Source organism: Thalassophryne amazonica, chromosome 15 (assembly GCF_902500255.1).
Source record: "Thalassophryne amazonica chromosome 15, fThaAma1.1, whole genome shotgun sequence".
Classification (NCBI taxonomy): domain Eukaryota; kingdom Metazoa; phylum Chordata; class Actinopteri; order Batrachoidiformes; family Batrachoididae; genus Thalassophryne; species Thalassophryne amazonica.
This window is the reverse complement of record NC_047117.1, coordinates 95,652,873-95,676,654: the sequence shown is the minus strand read 5'-3', so window position 1 is coordinate 95,676,654 and position 23,782 is coordinate 95,652,873. Positions and strand designations below refer to the sequence as shown.

Sequence of the window (23,782 nt, the reverse complement as noted above, 5' to 3'; positions counted from 1 at the left end):
GCACTCTTTCATTACAAATCTCCTTTAACAGTGGAATGTCCGGATAAACTGCTGATCCCGAGAACCTTCTGAAACTTCCTGTTCTCTCATGACGTCCTGGGTCACAGAGGCTTAAATTTGGAAGTTTTCCAGCTCAAAACAGGCTGGCGACGGTGGCTCGGGGCGCGGCGCGCCGTCCGGGCTCCGTGGGCAGTCCTTAAGCGACAGTAACACTCCATAATCTCTCATCAGCCGTTAAAATTTTTCACTGAAAACTGTCTGATTTCTCGATTGGTGTCCACTTGGATGTGCCTTACAGTTTCTGAAAAAATTTTGATCAAGCAAAGCGCCAATCTCTCAGCAAGAAGTCAGACAAAGGAATTCCGACGAGGGGGTGGACCAGTGCTCATTCAAAGCCTGCACACAGGCGAATGACGCAACCGACAGGCGTGAAAAAACTCACACAGTGTGCATGAGGGTTCAAGGTTGTCTGATGTAATCGCACATGATTCAAATCCATATAGTTTTTGAAAAAAATAAAAAGGTCGGTTTCTTTTCTAATAGACCTCGTATATAAATATACATGCGCATATGCATGCATACCACACACACACACACACGACACTGGCCCCGGGATGTTAAGATGGCATCTCAAACCCAGCAATAAATAAAACAGACAAAAGCATGGGACAAAAATAGAAGAGACATTTCCCTCAAAATAGTCTAAAAGGGGTTTCCATATGAGATAAATGTGTCAGTCTTGGCATGGCATCAAAGCTGTCAGAAATCAAGTGGAATATGTTCCAGAATTAACTTTTTCCACCAGAAATAGTGGGAAGCCATGGAGATATCCACTGAAGGAGAATATTTTTCCTGGCGCAATAAGTTAAAATATTTTACAATTTACTTTTGTGTTTATTTTTGTTGCATTTATTAGGTAGACCAAGGAGAAGAGATAAAGGATCAAGTTCCAAATTAATTTTAATAATCTTTTGAATTTCAGTATTAATATCTTTCCAATATTTCAGGATTCTAGGGCACGACCAGAAACAGTGTGTGAGAGTTCCTTCTCGCAATGCACATTTTGGACATAGTGAAGAAGAGCTTGTTTTGAATTTGGACAGCCTGTTCGGGGCCATGTGTGATCTGTGCAACACTTTTAGCTGAAGAGCCCAAGAACGATTACAAATATTAATTTGTTTGGCTGCATTCCAATAATGCCCCAGTTTTCTTCAGTTATGTCAATCATGATGATCTCTGAGACTCATGCTAAGGACATGGAGACCTGTGATGGCGGCGTGGACTCTGAGACTTGCAACCGTCAACGTGGAGACTTGTGGCGTCGGCAGCGTGGACTCTGAGACTACATACTGATGACCTGGAGAACTTTTTGACGGCGTGGACTCTGAGATTCATCATTCCCGCCTCTTAATGTGTCTGTATTAGGTCGTTGCTTGTCCTCTCCAACCTTCAGATCCTTCTTCAGCCCCTTTCACACCAGGGTTGCTTCCAGGTTGTGTCGGGCGTTCGTCATGACGCTGCCGCCTGGAAGCAACTCAGTGCCGAGATGATGCAGCTCGACGCCACAACAGCGTGAGGGCGCAAGTAGGAAGCAAATCGGACGCCAAAAATTAAACATTTTAATTTTGTTTGCGTCCTGTGTTTGACGCAGAATTAAGTGGTTTTCAGCATAAGTCAGAGCAACAGGACGGCACTCAGTGTGACTGGAAGCCACACCCTCACAAGATAATGTTCCCTACGCCAATTTGATGATTCCTGCTGTGTTCCATTGTTCCCGAAGTATAAATCAGGCAGGATTGTTTTTATTGCCGTGTTCACAATGCAGTAAAACTACACACTCAAAAGAGCACAGAAAAAAATGCTGCTTCTCTCACAAGTGTTTAAATAAAGTCATAATAGTCCTGCTCACAGACTGATGCCACAGACAGGACATGTCCACATCAAGTACACTCCAGACATCTACATACAAGGTCTGTGAGAAAAGTATCCGACCTTTTATTTTTTCAAAAACCATATGATTTGAATCACATGTGATTGCACAGACAAGCTTGAACCTTCGTGCGCATGCGTGAGTTTTTTCACGCCTGTCGGTTGCGTCATTCGCCTGTGAGCAGGCTTTGAGTGAGCAGTGGTCCATCCCTCTCGTCAGATTTTATTACGACATAAATGTCTGAACGATTTGGAGCTTTGCTGCATCAATTTTTTTCCAGAAACTGAGACCCTCCAGGTAGACACTGTTCAGAAAATTAATATGGCTTTCAGGGACAATTTTGTGGGATTATACAGATTAAGGAGTACTCCAGACGGTTTAAAGACCCCCACAGCGTCTGAGAGCGCGGCGCGCTCCGAGCGCCGGTCGACAGGCTCAAACCCTGCTGGAACAACCAGATCATTTCCAACGTGAAGGCTTTGTTGATCCGGTATGTCGTCTGACTAGCACAGGAATTGTGAAAAGACGTGGACATCAGCACTTTTTCGGCACATTCCACTGTTACAGGAGTTTTTTTCATGGAAAGAAAAGCGGAGGGACGCGCCACGGAGCCGTTCATTACGCGGCACAAAACCACCTCCGTGTTGGTCTCACAGGACGGCTTTCAGGTGGATTTCCGATGGATTCTGGTTGTGTGATTATCCGAGAAATTGAGCATGAGTTGGACATGCCCCAACATGTCCTGTGAGGCTTCATCACGGCGTTGCTTTGCACCATGCGGCTCCACCGCGACGCGCGGAACTCCTCCGCACATCTGTCTCAGTGTGCCGAAAAGGTGCCAATGTCCATGTCTTTTCACAATTCCTGTGCTAGTCAGACGAACATACCAGGATCAAGAACAGCGGTCCAGTTTAGAAATGAACGGCACATTCCACTGTTACAGGAGTTTTTGTCACGGAAAGAGGAACGGATAGTTCTGCGCGTTTGTGGTGGAGCCGCATGCACAAAGCAACGCCGTGATGAAGCCTCACAGGACATGTTGGGGCATGTCCAGCTCTGCTCAATTTCTTGGATAATCCCACAACTGAAAAGCAACCGACAGCCGTCTGAACTGACTAACAAAATAAAACAATGTATATATCTCTCATTATGCTTTGGTAATTAGAAATAGCAATTAGCATTTGAATCTATAATTGCAGTTTATAAGTCATCAAGTACTAATGTTATTCCATATATTTAAATTGCTTCAATACACAGAAATACATCCTTCACCTTTGATAACTTACTTACAGACAGGACATTTCTGATAAGTTTTCTGAGGGAGGACACCAATATTGGACCACTTCTTTCCTTTACTAACGTGGGTCCTAGAGGTAGAGGTGGGCTGATCAATCCTAATATCAGTAATATTGATACCAATGCTGGTACTGATATTGAACGATCCACGTGTAAAACGATCAATACTCAAGCTCTTTTTTTCTCTCTCGCACACATGACTGCTGCGCACGCAGATTCATCAAAGTCTGCTCTCTGTCTGTAAGAGCAGCGCTGTGTCACACAACCAGGAGCAGCGCACCCTTGTGTTGTGGTTGTCAGCCCTCAACCTCAGGAGATTTTGTTTTAAGTTGTGTTTAGTGATATTTTTTAAACAAAATGTTGATTGTGATAATAAAGTATTTTGTTTGGCAAAATTCTATCCTAGGTCTTTTGGATCCTTTGGATCTATGAAGCTTAAATATGAAAAAGTATCGTTATCGATATCGGCAATACTGGGCCTGTATTTACTTGGTATCAGATCAATACCAAAATTCCCGGTATCGTCCACCTCTACCAAGAGGAGTTCTTTTAGATGGCCGGGAACATGCCTGAACAGAATATGCCACTAGGGGGTGCATAAACACAACAAACAATAAACTGGCCGTTTTAACCCTATCCCCGACCCTGACCTCGCACTAACCCCGAACCTGACCTTGCTCTAACCCTGAACCTGACCTCGCTCTAACCCCGAACCTGACCTCGCGCTAACCCTGAACCTGAAAGGAATGTTTTTGTCTTGACTTTGTTCCATACTCCTCAGAATAAGGTAAAGTACCTGAAGCTGACCTCACTCGAACCCTGAACCTGACCTTACCTTAACCCTGAACCTGACTTCACTCTAACCCTAAGCCTGACCTCACCCTAACCTTGACTTCACTCTATCCCTGAACCTGACCTTGTGATAACGTTGAACTGGACCTCACTCTAACCATGAGCCTGAAAGAAATGTTTTTCTCTTGACTTTTATTACGTCCTCCTCAGAATAAGGTGAAGTACCTGAAGCTGACCTCCACCCTGCTGCAGCAGGAGTTTGGAGGTGACATCCCCAATAGCGTGGAGGGGCTGGTCCGCCTGCCTGGAGTTGGACCTAAGATGGCCCACCTGGCTATGGACATCGCCTGGCATCAGGCATCTGGCATAGGTGGAGACCCATGCAATACCAACACCATCTACAGTCCTTCCTAAAACATCACGCACTCGCTCATCTTCAACCGCTTATCCGGGATCGGGTCACGGTGGCGACAGCTCCAGCAGGGGACCCAAGACTTCCCTTTCCAGGCCACATTGAGTACCTCTGACTGGGGGCTCCCGGGGCAAATTCAATTTATTCATTTTATACAGCGCCAACCCACAACAGTCGCCTAAAGGCACTTCACACAAAACAATTCAGAAAACAAAATAAAATTAATTAAAAGATTTAAAAAAGTAAAAAGCATAGTAAACATACTATGCCAGTATGCTAGCCAAACGAAAGGCAAAATAAGTGCTATGTATACATTATATCACTTTTTGAATGAATGACTGAATAAATCCAGCTTTTTCATGATATTCTAATTATATGTCCAGCACCTGTATGTATGTTCTGGGCTGCATCTAGTTCTGTTAACCTGATATTTCTTTTTTAAATTCTCCCATTTTTTCCATCCAGCTCTATTTCCTTTAGAAATGTCCTTGACTAATAATATCAGTCTGTCAGGACGTCAGGTTGTGTGTTACACATGTACATGTGTCTGTAGATATTTTACAACTACTCTTCTCATTTTCTGCCTCATTTTCTTATTAGGAGTCGAGTGTGTTCAGGGCTCCCTGTTTGTTTACTAATACACACACGTGTTACAGACCTTGAAGTCCAACAACAGGGGCGCTATTATCCAAAGATTAATGAACATACAAATTAACCTGCTTATCCTTTATCATGATTTCTCCATTGTGAGATATAAAAGTGTCTTATCGTAGCGTTGTGTGTATGTGCATTATAACGCCTCAGCGCACGAGCGAAGTTGCGATATTCTTCAGAACGACAACATACACAAACATGCATCCAGCAGCAGACCGTTACTGTCATAGACAACTGCCTGTAAAGTTTTGGCAGTTATAACTTTCTAAACAGCATAATTTGTAAATTAATGCTGCTTCATTTGTGCGCTCTTCGGCGCCATGTTTGTTTCTGTGGAGACAGCGCTAGCTCCTCCTACCCCCTCCAAACAGAGTACATCCAGATTCCACCCCATTTAAGGGGTTGAAGCCCTCCGCCTACCCTCCCCCTCAGCTCCAAAAAGAGATTTGAGACACCCCCTCTGTCTCTTGTGCCCGTGCAAAACGGAGGGAAAGGGGTAAGAGGAAGAATTGAGATTCAGCCTTGTCAGTATGATGTGTAGACACATGAGCCTAGGCTAAGCATTAGCGGGACAATTGATGCCAATGTCCTCACTGGACCAAGAACCATCATTTCAGTCTTATCAGAGGTTAAATTAGGAAGTTTCTAGACATCCAGCTTCTCACTGATGCAAGGCAATCTTCTAAGGATTTTGTGTGAATGAGATTACCAGCAGTTGTCAGCATGTAGAACTGAGTATCATCAGCATAGCAGGTAATTCCAAAATGCCACAAAATGTGCCCAAGGGGTGCTATATAAAGACACTGTGTCTTTATGACAGATTTCACTTATTCTAAGCAACTCAACATCTGAAACCATCTCTAGTAAAATAATCAATAAAACACACAAATGCTGCAACAAACATCTAATGCCGCGTTCACACCGGACGACACGTGAGCGACAGCGGCACAGGTTGCTATGTAATCCCTATGGAAGGATGCGTTGTGGCACCACAAAAGTTCAAGCCACGTAGTGTGACGCGATGGACGCAAATTAAGTGACGTGAATGAAGCGATTTTGAGTGATTGGCGCATTTGTGGCGCGATATTGCGTCGCATCGCCCTCCTCCCCAAGTTGAAAAATCTGAACTTTTTCGTCTTGTCACGTCGCAATGACCAATCACGGACTGCATATGAGTGACGTGGAGATGTTTGGAGTTTATACTTGATGGGACATGTCCTGTCTCTGGCAGCCAGCCTGTGAGCAGGACTTGTCCTTTATTTCACAATTATGACAGAGTTTGAGGGAAGAGTGAACAGCTGCAGCGGCAGCCAGTTTTTTTTTTTTTTTTTTTCACGTGTGTGTGCAAACGAATCGTCCATGAAGATTATTTATTTATTAACTACACAGATATATAATAAAACAAATGGTGACTGGTTTATAACACAATTATGACAGAGTTGGAGGGGAGAGAGCAGCACCACAGCAGCAGCGGCAGGCAGTTTTTTTTTTATTGTTCACATGTGTGCGCGCGAATGGGACAGGAGGTCCTCAGACTGGGTCCTGGAGAGGCGGAAGTACTGCTGAAAGCAGCCGTCATCCAGACGCAGATCCGGCAGCAAATGATGATGAATTGAGGCGTTGCGTGGCGTGCGGTGTGAACGCGGCATAAAACTATTGTGAGTTTTACAGTAAACACACCCAATTATGTCATACAGACACAATGAAATGGCCTGCTGGCTTCGTTTTCAACTTCATGACAAAAAAAAAAACCTAAACGTGTGCTCTCACATGAACCACGCCAGTTAAAAAATTATAATCTGCAAAAACTACGAGGTCTGTCAATAAAGTAACGGTCCTTTTTATTTTTTTCAAAAACAATATGGATTTCATCATATGTTTACGTCAGACATGCTTGAACCCTCGTGCGCATGAGCTGTAAGAGCTCAGCTCAGATATATGGAAAGACATTCATGCCAATAATGTCTGAAAGGAAATGCTTTTGACAAAAACTACAGATTTTGTTTATTCCTATTTATGTCCAGAGATCAAGGATCCACCATGTAGAGTTTATTATGTCCAAAGTTTAAGGATCCAGTGACCAAATTCATATTTATTTATTTATTTATTTCATATTTACACATATCACAATTGTGATATGTGTACAATTGTGATGTATTTGTTTTAGTATATTTAGTCATGGACATGATGAATATTGTTACCTGCTGGACTGTTTCTAATTTCGATTGGTATCAATGGAAAATGTCTTCTGTGAACTGTCTGTATCTCAATATATTATTATTAAGAATATATGCAGTCATCTTTTTATTGATTTCAAATCCCACCCCTGCCACATTTCTGTGTAATGTGGAGTTGTGTCAGGAAGGGCATCCAGCATAAAACCTGTGCCAATTCAACATGCAGAGTGCAAACAAGGGAGCAGCCGAAGGGACTTACTTTATAACTGAAAGATTTTGGCAATAAATTTGATCCTGTTTACAGTCAATTTTTGTTATAGTGTTGTTTTTTAGGACGGGAATATTACAAATAAGAAGTGTTGACTATGGTCCATGAAGTATAATAATATATTAAAAGAAGTGTGACAGTGTATGTTGCATACGAATAAAAGAATGACGATTATTGAATAACAAGACGCGTACGATTTTTATTTTATCATTGGGTAAAAATGCATCTGTCAGATTTTCACTCTGGATCCAGCCCTGGTTATGTACAGTTCTGTTGACTGCTGTGAACTAACTCAGTTGCAAGTCAATTTCAGCAAAAAAAGAACTGTTGGTAGACTTGGGGACCACCCCCTGTCCACTAGGGGAGTGGATGTGGAGACTATTGAGGTCTACAACTACTTGGGGTGCACATGAACAGCAAGTTGGACCGGTCTAAGAATCATAAGAAGAGTCAGAGTTGTTGTACTTTTTACATAGCCTCAGGACCTTCTGGGTCTGCAGCCATCTGCTGGATATGTTTTACGAGCCTGCTGTGACCAGCACCATCTTCTACACCATGGCGTGCTGCGAGGAGTCAGCACTAAAGTGGCAGAAACCGGAGACTTCACAAACTGATCAAGACGGCCAACTCAGTGGTAGGAGATGACCTGGATAACCTGAGAAACTGTGACAGATCAGAGAATGTTGTTCCCCACCCACTTCACAGGCTGAAGTTTGTTAGAGAAGCTTTTTTACTGGAAGAATAACTCGCATGAACTCATTCAAGAAGCAGTTCCCATCGAACAATCTTGTGACAGTGTGGAAAGGTCTTCAGCATGCCACCAACTACAGGAGACCAACCCCAACCTGTGGAAAACCCCGACTGGCAGAGGAGTTGAACATGTTTTATGCAAGATTTGAAATAAGCCATCTCACACCCCCCACCCACCCCAACAACAATGGACTACCTGCCCCCGTTGGACACCTCTTTCCCTCCCCTCTCCAACCCCACCCACACTAACGACCTGTGAAGAGGAAGTTTCACAGACAAAAGATCAAGATGGCTCCAGGACCTGATGGTGTCTCCCCCTCATGTCTGAGAGCATGTGCTGACCAGCTGGCCCCAATCTTCACCTGGATCTTCAACAGATCTCTGGAGCTGTGTGAGGTCCCCTCCTGTTTCAAATGCTCCACTATTATCCCAGTCCCAAAGAAACCCTCCATAACAGGACTAAATGACTACTGTCCCATTGCCCTGACATCTGCAGTCATTAAAGCCCCTTTCACACCAGGGCTGCTTCGAGTTGTGTCGGGCGTCGTCATGACGCTGCCACATGGAAGCAACTCAGTGCCGAGATGATGCAGCTCGACGCCACAACAGCGTGAGGGGCGCAAAGGAGGAAGCAAATCGGACGCCAAAAATTAAACATGTTTAATTTTGTTTGCATCCTGTGTTTGACGCAGAAATTAAGTGGTTTCAGCATAAGTCAGAGCAACAGGATGGCACTCAGTGTGACTGGAAGCCACACCCTCACAAGATAATGTTACCCGACGCCTATTGATGATTCCTGCTGTTCCATTGTTCCTGAAGTATAAATCAGGCAGGATTGTTTTTATGCCGTGTTCACAATGCAGTAAAACTACACACTCAAAAAAGCACAGAAAAAATGCTGCTGATTGCAGCTCCTCACTCTTCTCTCACAAATGTGTTTAAATAAGGTCCATAAAAGTCCTGCTCACAGACTGATTGCCAAAGACAGGACATGTCCACATCAAGTATAACTCCAGACATCTACATATTTACTCACGGACGCAGCTCGCGGTCAAAGGAAGAAAGATAAACTATAACAGAACTCAGCGCGCAGACCTGCAGCTCAGCACAAGAAGAAATATAAACTAGAAGAGAAGTCAGAGTGCACAGTCTGTCTGCAGACAGACTGTGCACTCTGACTTCTCTGTGCAGAGAACCTGCAGGCTGCGTTCTCACCTCCTCTCTGCCCCTGCTGTGCGCACCTGAAGCAGACATTCCTGTGGTGTCATGACGCCACAGGAAACTTGAAGTGGGCCTGGTGTGAAAGGGGCTTTGAATGGCTGGTGTTCAGCCACCTGAAGAACATCACAGCACCCCTGCTGGAGCCCTGGCAGTTTGCCTATCAGGCAAACACATCAGTAAAGGATGCAGTCAACATGGGTCTGCATTACATCCTGCAGACCTGGACACTGCAGGGACGTACATGAGGATCCTGTTTGTGGACTTCAGCTCGATGTTCATCACCATCATCCCAGACATTCTCCACAAAAACTCTTCAACATCTCCACCTGTCAGTGAATCTCCAACTTCCTGACGGACAGGACCCAGCAGGTGAGGACATTATGGATGATGCCAGTCACCCTCTGCACACCGTCATCAGCAAGGATGAGGAGTTCTTCAGCCACAGACTGCTCCTTCTCAAGTGCAGGACCAACAGACTGAAAAACTCCTTTGTCCCTCAGACCATCAGACTGTACAGTTCCTCATTCAGGGGGAGGAGGAGGAACAGGAAGACAGAGGACGGGAGGAGAGCAACAGTAGGTGCCAGTAACCCAGTAGCGAACAGTATTTCTGGTATTTATATTTATATTTGCAAATTGTGTTTTGTTTTGTTTTTACTTTCACTTTTGATGTTCTGTGTGGATGCTCTGTGCTAGAACCGCAATTTTCTGCAATCAAATCTAATCTAATAACTCCTCCCTCTGCTCCAATAACTCCTTACCCCTCTGCTGTTCTCCTCCCGTTCTTCCACTCTACAATTTATAATACTGAACATCGAGTGATGGCCCCGAAAAGGGTGATGACAATAAATAAATCCAACTGGCCCCTCATGAGGACCCCTAGAACCATGGGCGCTGCCATTTTGAATGTGGGCGCTGGCCATACCATACGTTTCATCTGCCATGAGGACCCTGTCGTGGCGATGTCACTTCAAGTTTGCTTCTGTGTTAGATCAGTCACCGGCATCTAAGCTCAGAAGACCAAAACCATATGTAATGAATTGAATTAAAAATATGTTGATATATTATGTTATTTTGTATATTTGTAAATTTAAGCCCTTGTATGCTTGATGCTTGATGCTTGAGCCTCATGCCTTGCTCTTGTTATCATGTACCATTTTTTTTTTTGAAAAAAAAACAAATAAATCAGTCAGTGGCATTTCTAAGCCACATTGATAAAACCTCACAGACAAACAATCCGGATGTGCAACCAAGTCAGTGGACCAAAAACGTGTCTCAGATTTCAAAGTAAGTAGTACCCAAGCTCTTTAAATTCAAGCATAAAAAATGAATTAGGTTGGCTTTTAATACCAATTGGTGCTGTGACATGTTTTGTTTTAATGTGCTGTTTTAACTTTATTGCTATGTGCGTTTTATTTTGTGAAAGCCTTTTATAAAGAAATGTTGATTGGTTGGTTGAAAGCTCACCACTCAGATTTTTCTGTCAGAGACGTCTGCGACAACGTCAAAATTGATCCAAGAATCTGTGATATTCTTTAAATCACTGGCAGAATATTTGCATAAGGTGAAGATAACGTACAGAACTAAGAATATTTGATTTTACCGCTATGTTTCCTGCCAATTTACTTCTCTGAACCAAATTTATTTGATTCCAGTAACAGAAGCTGAAGGATTTTCATTAACAAGTCTGAAGGACCTAAATGACAAGATGAGATGGTGAAGAGCTTCGCTCATTAATGTGGGCGACATAACACATTATTTACTGTTGTTGCAAATTACATTGATCAGAGAATACAGAGGTTTCTGTTCTTGATATTCTACTTAGCAATGATATTTTCATGAATACCTTTAATAAACCCACGTGTATCAATCAATCAATCAATCAATTTTTTTATATAGCGCCAAATCACAACAAACCGTTGCCCCAAGGCGCTTTATATTGTAAGGCAAGGCCATACAATAATTATGTAAAACCCCAACGGTCAAAACCTGGCTACAGTGGGAAGGAAAAACTCCCTTTTAACAGGAAGAAACCTCCAGTGTATGTACCTTTAAAGCCTACAATATCATGAACATGTCAGTCTATTTAAAGTACCTTCATCTCAAGACCTTCATACACCCAAACAATTCTGAACTATGGTGTATCACATACAGTCGACACAATATATTTACATTTACCTCCGTCGATGTTTCAGTCCAAGGCTTTGCCTTAGTTATATTAATATCAGCACAGGCTCTGCGCCAAACCCTTCGTGCTGTGGTATTACTGGAAAATTATCTTCTAGGTTTTTTTTTTTCTTATATTCTACTCTTCGTGTCTGTTTATTCCTGCAGTTTAAATTGAGGTCCACACTCCCACACAGTAGGTGGCGCTCATGTACCTATTCTCCGGTTTGCCATCTGCCATAAAACGTCAGAAGAAGAAGGGGCGGGGTGATTATGTGAATAAAGCGCTGTCGTGTTAAAAGCGTGTTTCGAGGATTTTGTGACATTTATTAAGCTGATAATGACGTCACGTTATTTCCACAGGACAGCTGTGACTCGAAGCAATCAAAGGTCCTGCTTCGAAACCGCAGCTTCTGTCAAAGTGAGCAGGACGCTGAGGAAAATGAACCCTGCTTCATGACTGAACCCTGCTTCATGACTGAACCCTGCTTCATGTCTAAAGTGTAGCTCCTGTCAATAGAAAACTCATCAGTCAACTCTGCCTGGTTCCTCTTTTTCTCTCTTTCTCACTTTATGCCTTATAGGGAGAAAGGATCAACGGTTATGATAAATGGGACTTCATAAATCGAATGTACATATCTGAATTGACCTAAGCACAGGTTTTCATGTCTTAAATGTAAATAACGGCAAAGTCAGCCAGAGAATCGACAGTGATAAAAAGTTCAGAGCATTTAGCACTGACAGCGCAAGACCTTCCAAGATGCCGCACATCTAGTAAATCTGTGACTGCAGTCTGCTTCATGTCTGAACTCATGTTTCATGTGAGAACTGCGGAACCGAGAACTCCGTGGTTATAGATCCACGTTTTGCTGCTCGTTCTCACACTGTGTTCGGCTTCACGTCTGCAGTCTGTCCCAGAGACACTCAAAAAACATAAAAAACCCTCCCACTTCCCCCTCAAAATTAGGGCTGCAGCTATCAATTGTTTTAATAATTGAGTGTTCTATCGATTATTCTGGCGATTAATCAGATAAAAAGTGCTTTTGTATTTTTAAACAACATCAATAGTTCAGGTCTCTCCCGAAGCAACGGCACAATGTCGCTGTACCAAAGCCTTGACATTTTGCTGAAATAGCGATGGGATGTGGCTTTCTGTTTTGTTTTTCCCCAACTTTTAGAATTTAACCATTTTTGGTTGTTTTTTTTTTTTTTTAAGGTTGGTGGACTGGGTTTCTGCCTGATTTTTTTTTTTCTTTCTTTCTCTGCGATTCAGCAGATGCATTTCAGCTGGAGGTTGAACATGCAGGCCTCGCAGTCAGTGTTTTTTTTTTTTTAAAGTTGCAGTGTTTGAAGAGTTGCGTTTTGCCCAAAAAAAGCGAAAATTAAAAAGCGAAAGCTGAGTCTGAGCAAAAGACAGAAGAAAGAGCAGACGTCTGCTGAGAGGATCTTCTTCCAGAGACTATATGTCTGTGTATCCGGGGATGGAGCTGTGACTTGCCGATGTGAACAGAGTGCTGAGCCCCTCAAAGCGGGCAGAGAGAGACAGCAGCCGGCCGCCGGAGCCAGTCCCTCCCCACGTAGAGCGAACCGTGTCTTTTCTAAAAATAGACAAACTCACTGCTTCACTTTAAATGCGCAGTAAACTATTTCAGATACGCGGACCCACTTTCTCTTAAAAGGCTTTATTTTACTCTGTGTGTCGCGATGGAAAGCGGTAGCTTTTGGTGCTAAATTAAACAGCGCTTCAATTATCTTTGGAAAATCTGTGCACCAAATAAACATCACTGGTCATGTGACTACATCCTCCTAAAACACAGGTTTTAACCTTTTTGACGTTTGCACTGTCAAAGTCCACCAAAAAAAAAAAAAAAAAAAATTCAGTGATGTCATCAGAGTCCACCTTCCTCACACCTTCATGTTTCTGAGTGTTTATCAGCAGTAGCTGAACTCAGGCTGAATTCCTCCTGTTCATGATGTCATTTCTCAGAACACATGGCACCAAACATAAAACATCAGTGTTTGCATCAGTCTTTATTTGTTTAGATTTTGTTTACTAGTGATGCCCACTTTAAGGTCTCACCTAACCCTCACCCTGACTGGATCCACAGAAGACCAAAGTTGGACTATGTTGTTTCTCTAATCACAGCCACAGAAGCCTGGAACACCTGCAGAGTTGTGTGGCGGCCTGTGTCCAAGGCGTCACAAAGTCATCTGCCGTTTGACTGATTTGGGTTTTTCTGTTCCAGGTGGTCCTCCTGACGTCCGCCTTCTGGACTCGGATGGTCCCGGCCCTGGCTCAAAGAGGCGCAGCAGGAGGCACCTGAAGGTGGAGTACGATGAGCACCGAGCCACATCAGCAGTGAAGCTGGAGGCCTGGGAACCCGGCGAGTGGCGAGAACAGCTCCACTGCGTCCGTGAGATGCGGCGTGGTCGTGACGCTCCCGTGGACACCATGGGAGCAGAGAGATGCTGTGACCCGGCAGCGCCCGCACACGTAGGTCGTGCCGGGATCAAGGTGTTTCACCTGTGATCAGCCGTGTTTTTCACACCATTTGTCATGTCAGCACAGGTGAGGCGTTTCCAGGTGCTGGTGTCGCTCATGCTGTCCAGTCAGACCAAAGACCAGGTGACCTCTGCAGCAATGCAGAAGCTCAGAGCTCACGGCTGCACGGCAGCAAACATACTCGCCACAGACGATGCAACACTGGGAAGTTAATCCACCCCGTCGGCTTCTGGAGGGTAACACCTGACCTCACTCTAATCCTGAACCTGACCTCACTCTAATCCTGAACCTGACCTCACTCTAACCCTGAACCTGACCTCACTCTAGCCCCGAACCTGACCTCACTCTAAAGGTGCGCTGACACATGCATGACTTTGATTCACGCACTTGCATGCTGTGTTCCCAGCTGGACGCCGTGCTTTGTTCCATTGCCTGCCACGCGCTTTGTGCTGGACGCTGCGTATATATAAAATAATTATTTTGTAGTGGATTAATCATTTTCTCTGCAAGTTGTCTGTTGAAAACGGCTCTAATCGCTTCCTGAATCACAGAGGAGTGCTCCAGCAGCGCTCCTCACACGCGCGCTGAATGAGCTGGAGAAAGCTTTTGGAACCGTCTAAAAAGGTAATTATTTGTCATATTTACATTGTCATGGCTTGATAAAACAGTTGTATGTTCTTTCCTTCTTGTCTGCAGCTGTTAAAGTATGTTTATGAGAGATTTAACATCTTGTTATAATCATTCAGACGAGCTGCGGTCTGATGCGATCTGGTGATGCAATCACTCACTCTGTTCACTTCTTTACTCCACTTGACAAGCTGCACGTCGTGTTGGCGAGCAGATCACGCCACGTAGCACAACATTTATGCTTGAAGGATTTTTTTAACATTTTGAAATTCTCTTTGCGCAATTGCACGCGCCGGCGCCCCTCTCACGTTCAGTCTGTATCCATTAAAGATGAGTTTACTCTCCTGCAGGACACAGGTCATGCAAGTGCATGAATCAAAGTCATGCACGTGTAAGCGCCCCTTAACCCGACCTCACCCTGAACCTGATCTCACCCTAACTGAACTGAATTTGCTGGTTGTAAATGACTTTAGGTTGATAAACACTGCAGTATGTCGGTTAGAACATAATATTTGTCCATTTGTGAAGAGTCAGTTCAGTTGTAAGTTTCATCAGATTTAATATGTGTGTGGTTTCTGTAAAATACAGATAAAATAAATGAATAACTAACAAAATAAAACAAATGTATAATCGCTCATTATGCTTTGGTATATTAGCAGTAGCAATTAGCATTTGAATCTATAATGCAGTTTATAAGTAATCAAAGTACTAATGTTATTTTCCATATATTTAAATTGCTTCAATACACAAAAATACGAGGGCCGTCTTTAATCCGGTTGTAATGCTCCTTAATCTGTGTGATGCCCATAGGATTTTCACCGAAAGCCATCTGAATTTTCCGAATGGTTTCCACCTGGCTGTCTCACACATTTGATGCAGCGCTGCTCCAGCCATTCAGACATTTTCCTGACAATGAAAATCCGACGAGAGGGGTGGACCAGTGCTCACTCAAAGCCTGCCTACAGGCGAATGACGCAACCGACAGGCGTGAAAAAAACTCACGCATGCGCACGAAGGTTCAAGCTTGGCTGATGCATCACACGATTCAAATCCATATAGTTTTTGCAAAAAATAAAAAGGTCCGATACTTTTCTAACAGACCTCGTACATCTTCACATTTGATAACTTACTTGCTAATGCATGCACAGACAGACATTCTGATGAGTTTTCTGAGGAGAAACACTAATATTGGACCACTTCTTCTCCCCTTTACTAACGTGGGTCCTAGAGGAGTTCTTTTAGATGACCACCAACTTGTATTAATTGTATTAATTTTCTTGGTCCCACTCGGGTGATAGTTTCAGCAGCCGACTATCAGATCGCCCAGGTTTCCCAGCCTTTAGGTGCTCTACTTCAGTGGGGAAACTGTCACTTTGTGCCTGTCTAAGAATTAGTTCAGCCTGCCTGAATTCTTCTGCCGAAGTGCTGTAGTCTTCACTTGCCGCCCCGTGAAGGCTACGGGCGGTGGTTTCCAACAGGTCTTGGAAATGGTTGAACTGCTGCAGATCAGGTAGAGGTGTGACTGTGGTGTCTGAAATCTGGCCACAGAATACAGATTTTTGCATCTCTGCAGTAGCGTAACTCATCATGTTTTCAGGTTTGACTGGCCACTGTGATGGATGCAGTCTCAAGAATTCTGGTCCTTGACTCCAGTGGTTATTCTCTTTAAGGTAAGTTAAAGTCTTTCCTCGTGTGATGCCATCTGCACAATTATTCTGCAAGTCAACATAGCACCAGGACTTTGGATGGGCGAGCTCCTGTATTTCAGCTATTCTTGGCCCGCCGAACACCTTGTACTTACAGGACTCGGACTGCAACCACATAAGAACTGTTGTAGAGTCAGTCCAGTAGTTGTACTCCTGGATTTCGAGAGTGAGGTCCCTTTTCAGAACTGCAGCAAGCTGAGCTCCACTAAGAGCAGCACAGAGCTCTAATCTGGGCAAGGAGAGCTGTCTTTTGGGTGCCACATGTGATCTTGCTGCTAGAAAGGACACCTGAACACTCCTTTCATCAGAACTGGAACATAGGTAAGCTACCGATCCATAAGCTTGCTCTGAAGCATCGCTGAAGATGTGAACTGTTCTACTGCAGGTGAACGGGTTGATCTTGATTTAGTGTAACATCATGGAATGGAGATTTCAGTGAGTTGTGAGAGCTCATCCTGCTAGGTCTTCCAGACTTTTAATTAAGTCCTCTGGCAAATTCGGGTCATCCCACTCTCGCCCTTTCATCCAACGTTTCTGCACTAATACCTTGGCTCTTGTGATGTACGGGCTGATGATCCCAGTGGGTCAAATTGACTGGTGAGTACTTTGTATATGAGTCTCATGGTCGGTTGCTCTCTGATTGATAGGGCTGGCTTGTAGCCCAGCATATCAGAACGACAATGCTACATCAACCCTAAGGCCAACTCTTGGGGGTCATGGCTGCTTTGGGTGAGCCATAATTTGGTGCTGTCTTTAGTGCATTCAGGTGGTAGGTGACTGATCACCTCTGGATGGCTGTTTGCCTACTGACATAGCTCAAAACCACCTTCTGCTAGTAAGCACCTTAGTTTGTTGGCTAATGTATTGGCTTGTTCGACTGTGGGCAGACTTTGTAGCCACTTGTCCACATAAAAACAATCTTCAACTGCTGTGCGTGTGTCTTCCTTGGACTGACTGGGATTTATCACATGGGTTTGCAGAGCAAACATTGCACATCAGGGGCTTGAGGTTGTTCCAAATGGTAGTACTAACCACTGGTAGGCTGCAGGAGGCTCCGTATTAGTGTCCCGCCAGAGAAACCTCAGGTACAGCTGGTCCTCCAATAAGAGATGTACCTGATGGAACATACCTTTCACATCACTACTATTGGCAGCTGCATTCTCTCTGACTCGCAACAAAACTCCTAGAAGAGTTGAGCCAAGTGTAGGGCCAGGAAGTAGATGTTCATTTAATGATAGACCTTTGTACTTGAATGAACAATTAAAGACAATACGGTTCTTTGCATTGTGGGTAACCATGTGGTGGGGGATGTATCATCCTGGACTTGCATTGGCTTCAGTAGGTGAAATCCTCTTTACATATCCCGAGTCAAGAAGCTTGTGTATTTCAGCTTTGTAGGCTTCAGTTCTGACAGAGTCTTTTGCTAGTCATTACGCTGTACCCTGTAGGTGGGGGAATACAGCCTCTTTAACTGCCTCAAGCTGAGGTATGTTCTTTCTCCACAACAAGGGTGTTGCATACCTTTTGACACCCTCCACTTCTACCCAAAATATTTTCTCCTCCAGTGTCCTGAGTGTTTCAGAGTCCTCCCCTGACCTTGTAACAACCTTCTCACTCCCGTACGGCAAAATGTCCAACTGCCATAAACGTTCAACGTGAGTAAAGAGGTCATCTTGTGGCAGAGGAGTGGATGTGAATAAGCATTATGCAGTCAGAAGGGAATACTTTAAAAACTTTGACGGTCCTTGAAGGGTCCAGCCCATTGGTGTCTTTACAGCTACAGGACCACGTGGAGGCCCCCGAAGAAATGGCTTTGTTGGAAGGATAAGGTGTGGACGGTCGGACCCTATCAGTGGCAGTGGCTGTGCATGTTCTATAGTAGGATTGGGAGGTCTTTGAGGTACCAGTATTTTCTCTTGAGGGCTGCTACTGATTAGGTATGACTTCCCAGTGCTGGCTCCTTAGCAGTAAAGGCATGCTGGATCTTGTTCTCCTGATTAGGGTGGAGAGTAGAAGAAACTGAAAATGACACAGAGGCACCATGAACAATACAGATGTCTTGCCGTACAGTAAGTCCTCTGGGCTTCCGTGGAGGCCTAGTGCCCGTGGTGCTTCATGAAGTAGGATGGTACGCTCAGATCCGTCATCTAGCACAGCACAGGTGTCAACAGATGCGTCTCCATTTCTCAGGATGACTCAAACAACTTTAAGAAGCACTTTGTTGCTAGAAGTGGGCTTGTCCACATACAAACCCAATTCCAATGAAGTTGGGATGTTGTGTGAAATGTAAATAAAAACAGAATACAATGATTTGCAAATCCTCTTCAACCTATATTCAGTTGAATACACCACAAAGACATGACATTTAATGTTCAAACTGATAAACTTTATTGTTTTTGTGCAAATATTTGCTCATTTTGAAATGGATGCCTGCAACATGTTTCAAAAAAGTTGGGACAGTGGTATGTTTACCACTGTGTTACATCACCTTTCCTTCTAACAGCACTCAATAAGCATTTGGGAACTGAGGACACTAATTGTGAGTGTCATGATTGGGTATAAAAGGAGCATCCCCAAAAGGCTCAGCAAAGATGGGGCGAGGATCACCACTTTGTGAACAACTGCTGGAAAAAATAGTTCAACAGTTTAAGAACAATGTTTCTCAATGTTCAATTTCAAGGAATTTAGGGATTCCATCATCTACAGTCCATAATATAATTAGAAGATTCAGAGAATCTGGAGAACTTTCTACACGTAAGCAGCAAGGCCGAAAACCAACAATGAATGCCCGTGACCTTCGATCCCTCAGGCGGCACTGCATTAAAAATCGACATCATTGTGTAAAGGATCTTACCGTGTGGGCTCAGGAACACTTCAGAAAACCATTGTCAGTTAACACAGTTCATCCCTACATCTACAAGTGCAAGTTAGATGATCTTGAGTTGTTTATTCATGCTTTTGGATCTTCTCGTTTGGACTACTGCAACAGTTTGTTTTCCTGTCTGAACAAAAGGGAGCTGTCCCGTCTGCAGCAGGTCCAAAATTCTGCAGCAAGGCTGCTGTCTTGCTCAAACAGAAGGACTCATATTTCTCCTATTTTAAAGTCCCTTCATTGGCTTCCAGTGACGTTGTGTTTCCATTTTAAAATTCTAGTGCTGACTTTTAGAGCTTTGCATGGTCAGGCTACCCCCTACATTAGAGACCTGTTATGTCCCTATTCTCCCGCTCGGAGCCTGAGGTCAGTGGATCAGAACCTTCTGAGGGTCCCTCGTACCCACTTTAAGACCAGAGGAGATCGCTCTTTCCAGGCTGTTGCGCTGAGGCTCTGGAATGATCTCCCTTTGTCTGTTCGTTCACTGGACTCGATGTTTTTAAGAGCAAACTAAAAGCCCATCTGTTTCTCCAGGCATTCAAACCTTAGTAGTAAGAGGGTTGTTTTATGACCACTGTGTGTCTTAATGTTATTTTATTGTGATGTACATTGTATTTTATTCTCAGAATTTTTATCTGTGTGTGTCTTTTATGAAGCACCTTTGTGACTTTCCTCGTCTGTGCAATATAAATAAACATTACTTACTTGCTTAAAACTCTACCATGCAAAGTGAAAGCCAAACATCAACAACATCCAGAAACGCCGCCGCCTTCTCTGGGCCCAAACTCATTTGAAATGGACAGACGCAAAGTGGAAAAGTGTGCTGTGGTCTGATGAGTCCACATTTCAAATTGTTTTTGGAAATCATGGATGTCGTGTCCTCTGGACAAAAGAGCGAAAAGACCATCCAGATTGTTACCAGAGCAACGTTCAAAAGCCAGCATCTGTGATGGTATGGGGGTGTGTTAGTGCCCATGGCATGGACAACTTACACATCTGTGATGGTACCATCAATGCTGAAAGGTACATCCAGGTTTTGGAGCAACACATGCTGCCATCCAAGCAACGTCTTTTTCAGGGACGTCCCTGCTTATTTCAGCAAGACAATGCCAAGACACATTCTGCACGTGTTACAACAGCGCGGCTTTGTAGTAAAAGAGTGAAGGTACTAGACTGGCCTGTCTGCAGTCCAGACCTGTTGTCCATTGAAAATGTGTGGCGCATTATGAAGTGCAAAAATATGACAACGGAGACACCTGACTGTTGAACAACTGAAGTCGTACATCAAGCAAGAATGGGAAAGAATTCCACCTACAAAGCTTCAACAATTAGTGTCCTCAGTTCCCAAATGCTTATTGAGTGTTGTTAGAAGGAAAGGTGATGTAACACAGTGGTAAACATAACACTGTCCCAGCTTTTTTGAAACGTGTTGCAGGCATCCATTTCAAAATGAGCAAATATTTACACAAAAACAATAAAATCTATCGGTTTGAACATTAAGACAGACTGGCGTCCTGTCCTGGATGTACCCCGCCTTGCACTCTATAACTGCTGGGATAGGCTCCAGCCCCCGTGACCCTTGATTGGACGAAGTGGTTGAAGATGAGTGAGTGAGTTTGAACATTAAATATCTTGTCTTTGTGGTGTATTCAATTGAATATAGGTTGAAGAGGATTTGAAAATCATTGGATTCTGTTTTTATTTACATTTTACACAACGTCCCAACTTCATTGGAAGTGGGGTTGTACAATGTCTCAGTAGTAGAACTGATTGTAGGGGTGCTTTCTGCAGCAACAGGACCACTGGATGTAGTAGTAGAGTCATGAATTGTGTTTACCTCATGTAACATCTCTAGATGTCTCCCTTTGCAGTTTTTGCAATTAGCCTTTAATGTACATTGTGATGATAAGTGGTCTCTTCCACATTTCCAACATTTGTTGTTTGAATGAATCCAGTTGTCTATTTGCTCCTTTGTGAGGATTTTGAAGTTAGTGCATTGGTTAAAGAAATGCTGTGTTGTGTTGCAGAAGGGGCAGAATTTAATTGGTTCTCTCATGTCTCCTGAACTTCCCGGTTGAAGTCAATATGCCCGGCTTCACTCTGGTGTGAGCGGACAGAGAGGCAAAGAAGTGTGGGAAAATGAAAAGAGGTGGACTTGTGCTGCTTGTAAATAAGTGGTGCCATCCCGGACACATAACCATGAAGGAGAAGATCTGTTCCCGGGAGGTGGAGATGCTAGTGGTGAGTTTAAGACCTTATTATGTGCCGAGAGAATTTTCTCACATCGTCGCCATTATTGTTTACATTTCGCCTCGCTCTGACCCCTCCGTAGCGTGTGATGTCATTCATGACGCAGTGGCAGGGATCCAGTGTCAACACTCTGATGTGCTGATTGTTATCTCTGGAGATTTCAATCATGTGGACTTGGGCCCACACATAGGATGTTTCACTCAGTATATCAATTGCACCACAAGGCACATAAAACGCGGATCTCTGTTACATCAAGTGTGAAGGATGCATACAATGTTGTGGCCCTGCCCCCTCTGGCAAGTCAGACCACAATTTAGTCCATCTCGTTTCATCCTACACACGGTGTAATGAGACTGCCTGTAACAACCAGATCATCTCAGAGGTGGACCCCAGAGACCAGCAAAAGCTCTGAGGGACGGTTTCCAGTCCACTGACTGGAACGTTCCTTCTGGTCACACAGGGTACTGATGACAGCTTGGAGGAGAAGTGGACCTGCTTACTTACTATATTAAAATTCTGCACAGATGTGGTAACCCCTGTTCAACAGTGCAATGTTTCCCAAATAACAAGCCCTGGATAACAAGCAGCATTAAACATCAATTAAATTTGAAAAAGGAGGCTTTTAAAACAAGAGACAGGGACCGTATCAGGGCTGTACAACATGACCTGAAGAAGAGCATGAAGCAAGCTGAGAGGGATTCTAAAAGGAGGTTAGAGAGCAAACTGAAGAATAACAGCATGCAGGAAGTGTGGAGTGGTATGAGAGCCATTACTGGCTACAAAGCGAAGGAGAGTGGGCCACACGGGGACACCGCCATGGCCAAGGAGTTCAATCGGTTTTACTGCAGGTTTGACCCTGCTGCTGCTGCCTCCTGCACTGGTCCACCCAGCGGCGTCTACACCTCTGCTGCTGCCTCCTGCTCTGCTCCACCCAGCGGCGTCTCCACCTCTGCTGCTGCCTCCTGCTCTGCATCACCCGGCGGCCTCTCCACCTCTGCTGCTGCCTCCTGCTCTGCTCCACCCGGCGGCCTCTCCACCTCTGCAGCTGCCTCCTGCTCTGCTCCACCCGGCGGCCTCTCCACCTCTGCTGCTGCCTCCTGCTCTGCTCCACCCGGCGGCGTCTACACCTCTGCTGCTGCCTCCTGCTCTGCTCCACCTGGCGGCGCCTCCACATCTGCTGCTGCCTCCTGCTCTGCACCACCCAGCGGCCTCTCCACCTCTGGTGCTGCCTCCTAGTCTGTTTCAGTCTCCACCTCTGCTGCTGCCTCCTGGTCTGCACCACCCAGCGGCGCCTCCACATCTGCTACTGCCTCCTGGTCTGCACCACCCAGTGGCGTCTCCACCTCTGCTGCTGCCTCCTGTTCTGCTCCACCCAGCGGCGTCTCCACCTTTGCTGTTGCCTTCTGTACTGCACCACCCAGCGGTGTCTCAACGTCTGCTGCTGCCTCCTGTTCTGCTCCACCTGGCAGCGCCTCCACCTCTGCTACTGCCTCCTGCTCTGCTCCACCTAGCAGCTACGCGGGGGACTGTATAGGGAGTATTTAACTATGGAGGAGGTGAGGGCGGAGCTTCGAAAGGTGTGTCCTGGTAAATCAGCTGGACCTGATGGCATAGCACCGAGGGTCCTGAAGGACTGTGCTGCGGAGCTGGCAGTGCCTCTGCAGGTGCTCTTCAATCGGAGCCTGCAGATAGGGCAGGTGCCAAGGCAGTGGAAGACCGCGTGCATTGTGCCAGTGCCCAAGGTCGGGAGGCCATCAGGGGTCAAAGACTACAGACCGGTGGCCCTGACATCTGTGGTTATGAAGACACTTGAGAGGCTTCTTCTTCGGCTTCTTGGGCCACAATTACAACCTGCACTCGACCCTTTACAGTTTGCCTATCGAGCGCATATGGGTGTGGAGGATGCCATATTGTTCATGCTGCACAGGGCACTCTCCTTTCTTGATGGCGTGGGGGGGTATGTGCGGCTTATGTTCTTTGACTTCTCAAGCGCATTTTATACCATCCATCCCTCTATTCTGAGGGATAAGCTTGTGAAGTTGGGTGTGGAGCAGGTATTTATCTCCTGGATCAACAGCTACTTGACAGAGAGAACACAGTACGTTAGGTTGGGGCAGGCAATTTCTGGAATTGTGCAAATGAGCATCGGCGCTCCCCAG

At 44.8% G+C, this 23,782-nt stretch overlaps 2 protein-coding genes and 1 long non-coding RNA gene across 3 annotated transcripts in view; 2 read left to right on the top strand and 1 right to left on the bottom strand.

The window, feature by feature from the left end:
* Nucleotides 1-4,615, top strand: part of LOC117526366 (endonuclease III-like protein 1) — a 28,848-nt gene extending 24,233 nt beyond the window's left edge. Inside the window, exon 4 of the mRNA XM_034188428.1 lies at nucleotides 4,229-4,615. Within this exon, the coding sequence (XP_034044319.1) occupies nucleotides 4,229-4,432 (204 nt within the window). The 3' untranslated portion in view covers nucleotides 4,433-4,615. The remainder of the gene's footprint in view (nucleotides 1-4,228) is intronic.
* Nucleotides 1-12,161, bottom strand: part of LOC117526367 — a 36,332-nt gene extending 24,171 nt beyond the window's left edge. Inside the window, exons 1-2 of the long non-coding RNA XR_004565273.1 lie at nucleotides 12,132-12,161; nucleotides 5,630-5,635 (exon numbers count right to left, since the gene is read on the bottom strand). This is a non-coding gene — a long non-coding RNA (uncharacterized LOC117526367). The remainder of the gene's footprint in view (nucleotides 1-5,629; nucleotides 5,636-12,131) is intronic.
* LOC117526365 (endonuclease III-like protein 1) overlaps nucleotides 1-23,782 on the top strand; it is a 50,388-nt gene that overhangs the window by 776 nt on the left and 25,830 nt on the right. The window contains 5 exon segments of the mRNA XM_034188427.1: nucleotides 2,003-2,012; nucleotides 11,970-12,123; nucleotides 13,912-14,159; nucleotides 14,235-14,367; nucleotides 14,370-14,404. Coding sequence (XP_034044318.1) covers nucleotides 12,006-12,123; nucleotides 13,912-14,159; nucleotides 14,235-14,367; nucleotides 14,370-14,404 — 534 coding nt within the window. The 5' untranslated portion in view covers nucleotides 2,003-2,012; nucleotides 11,970-12,005.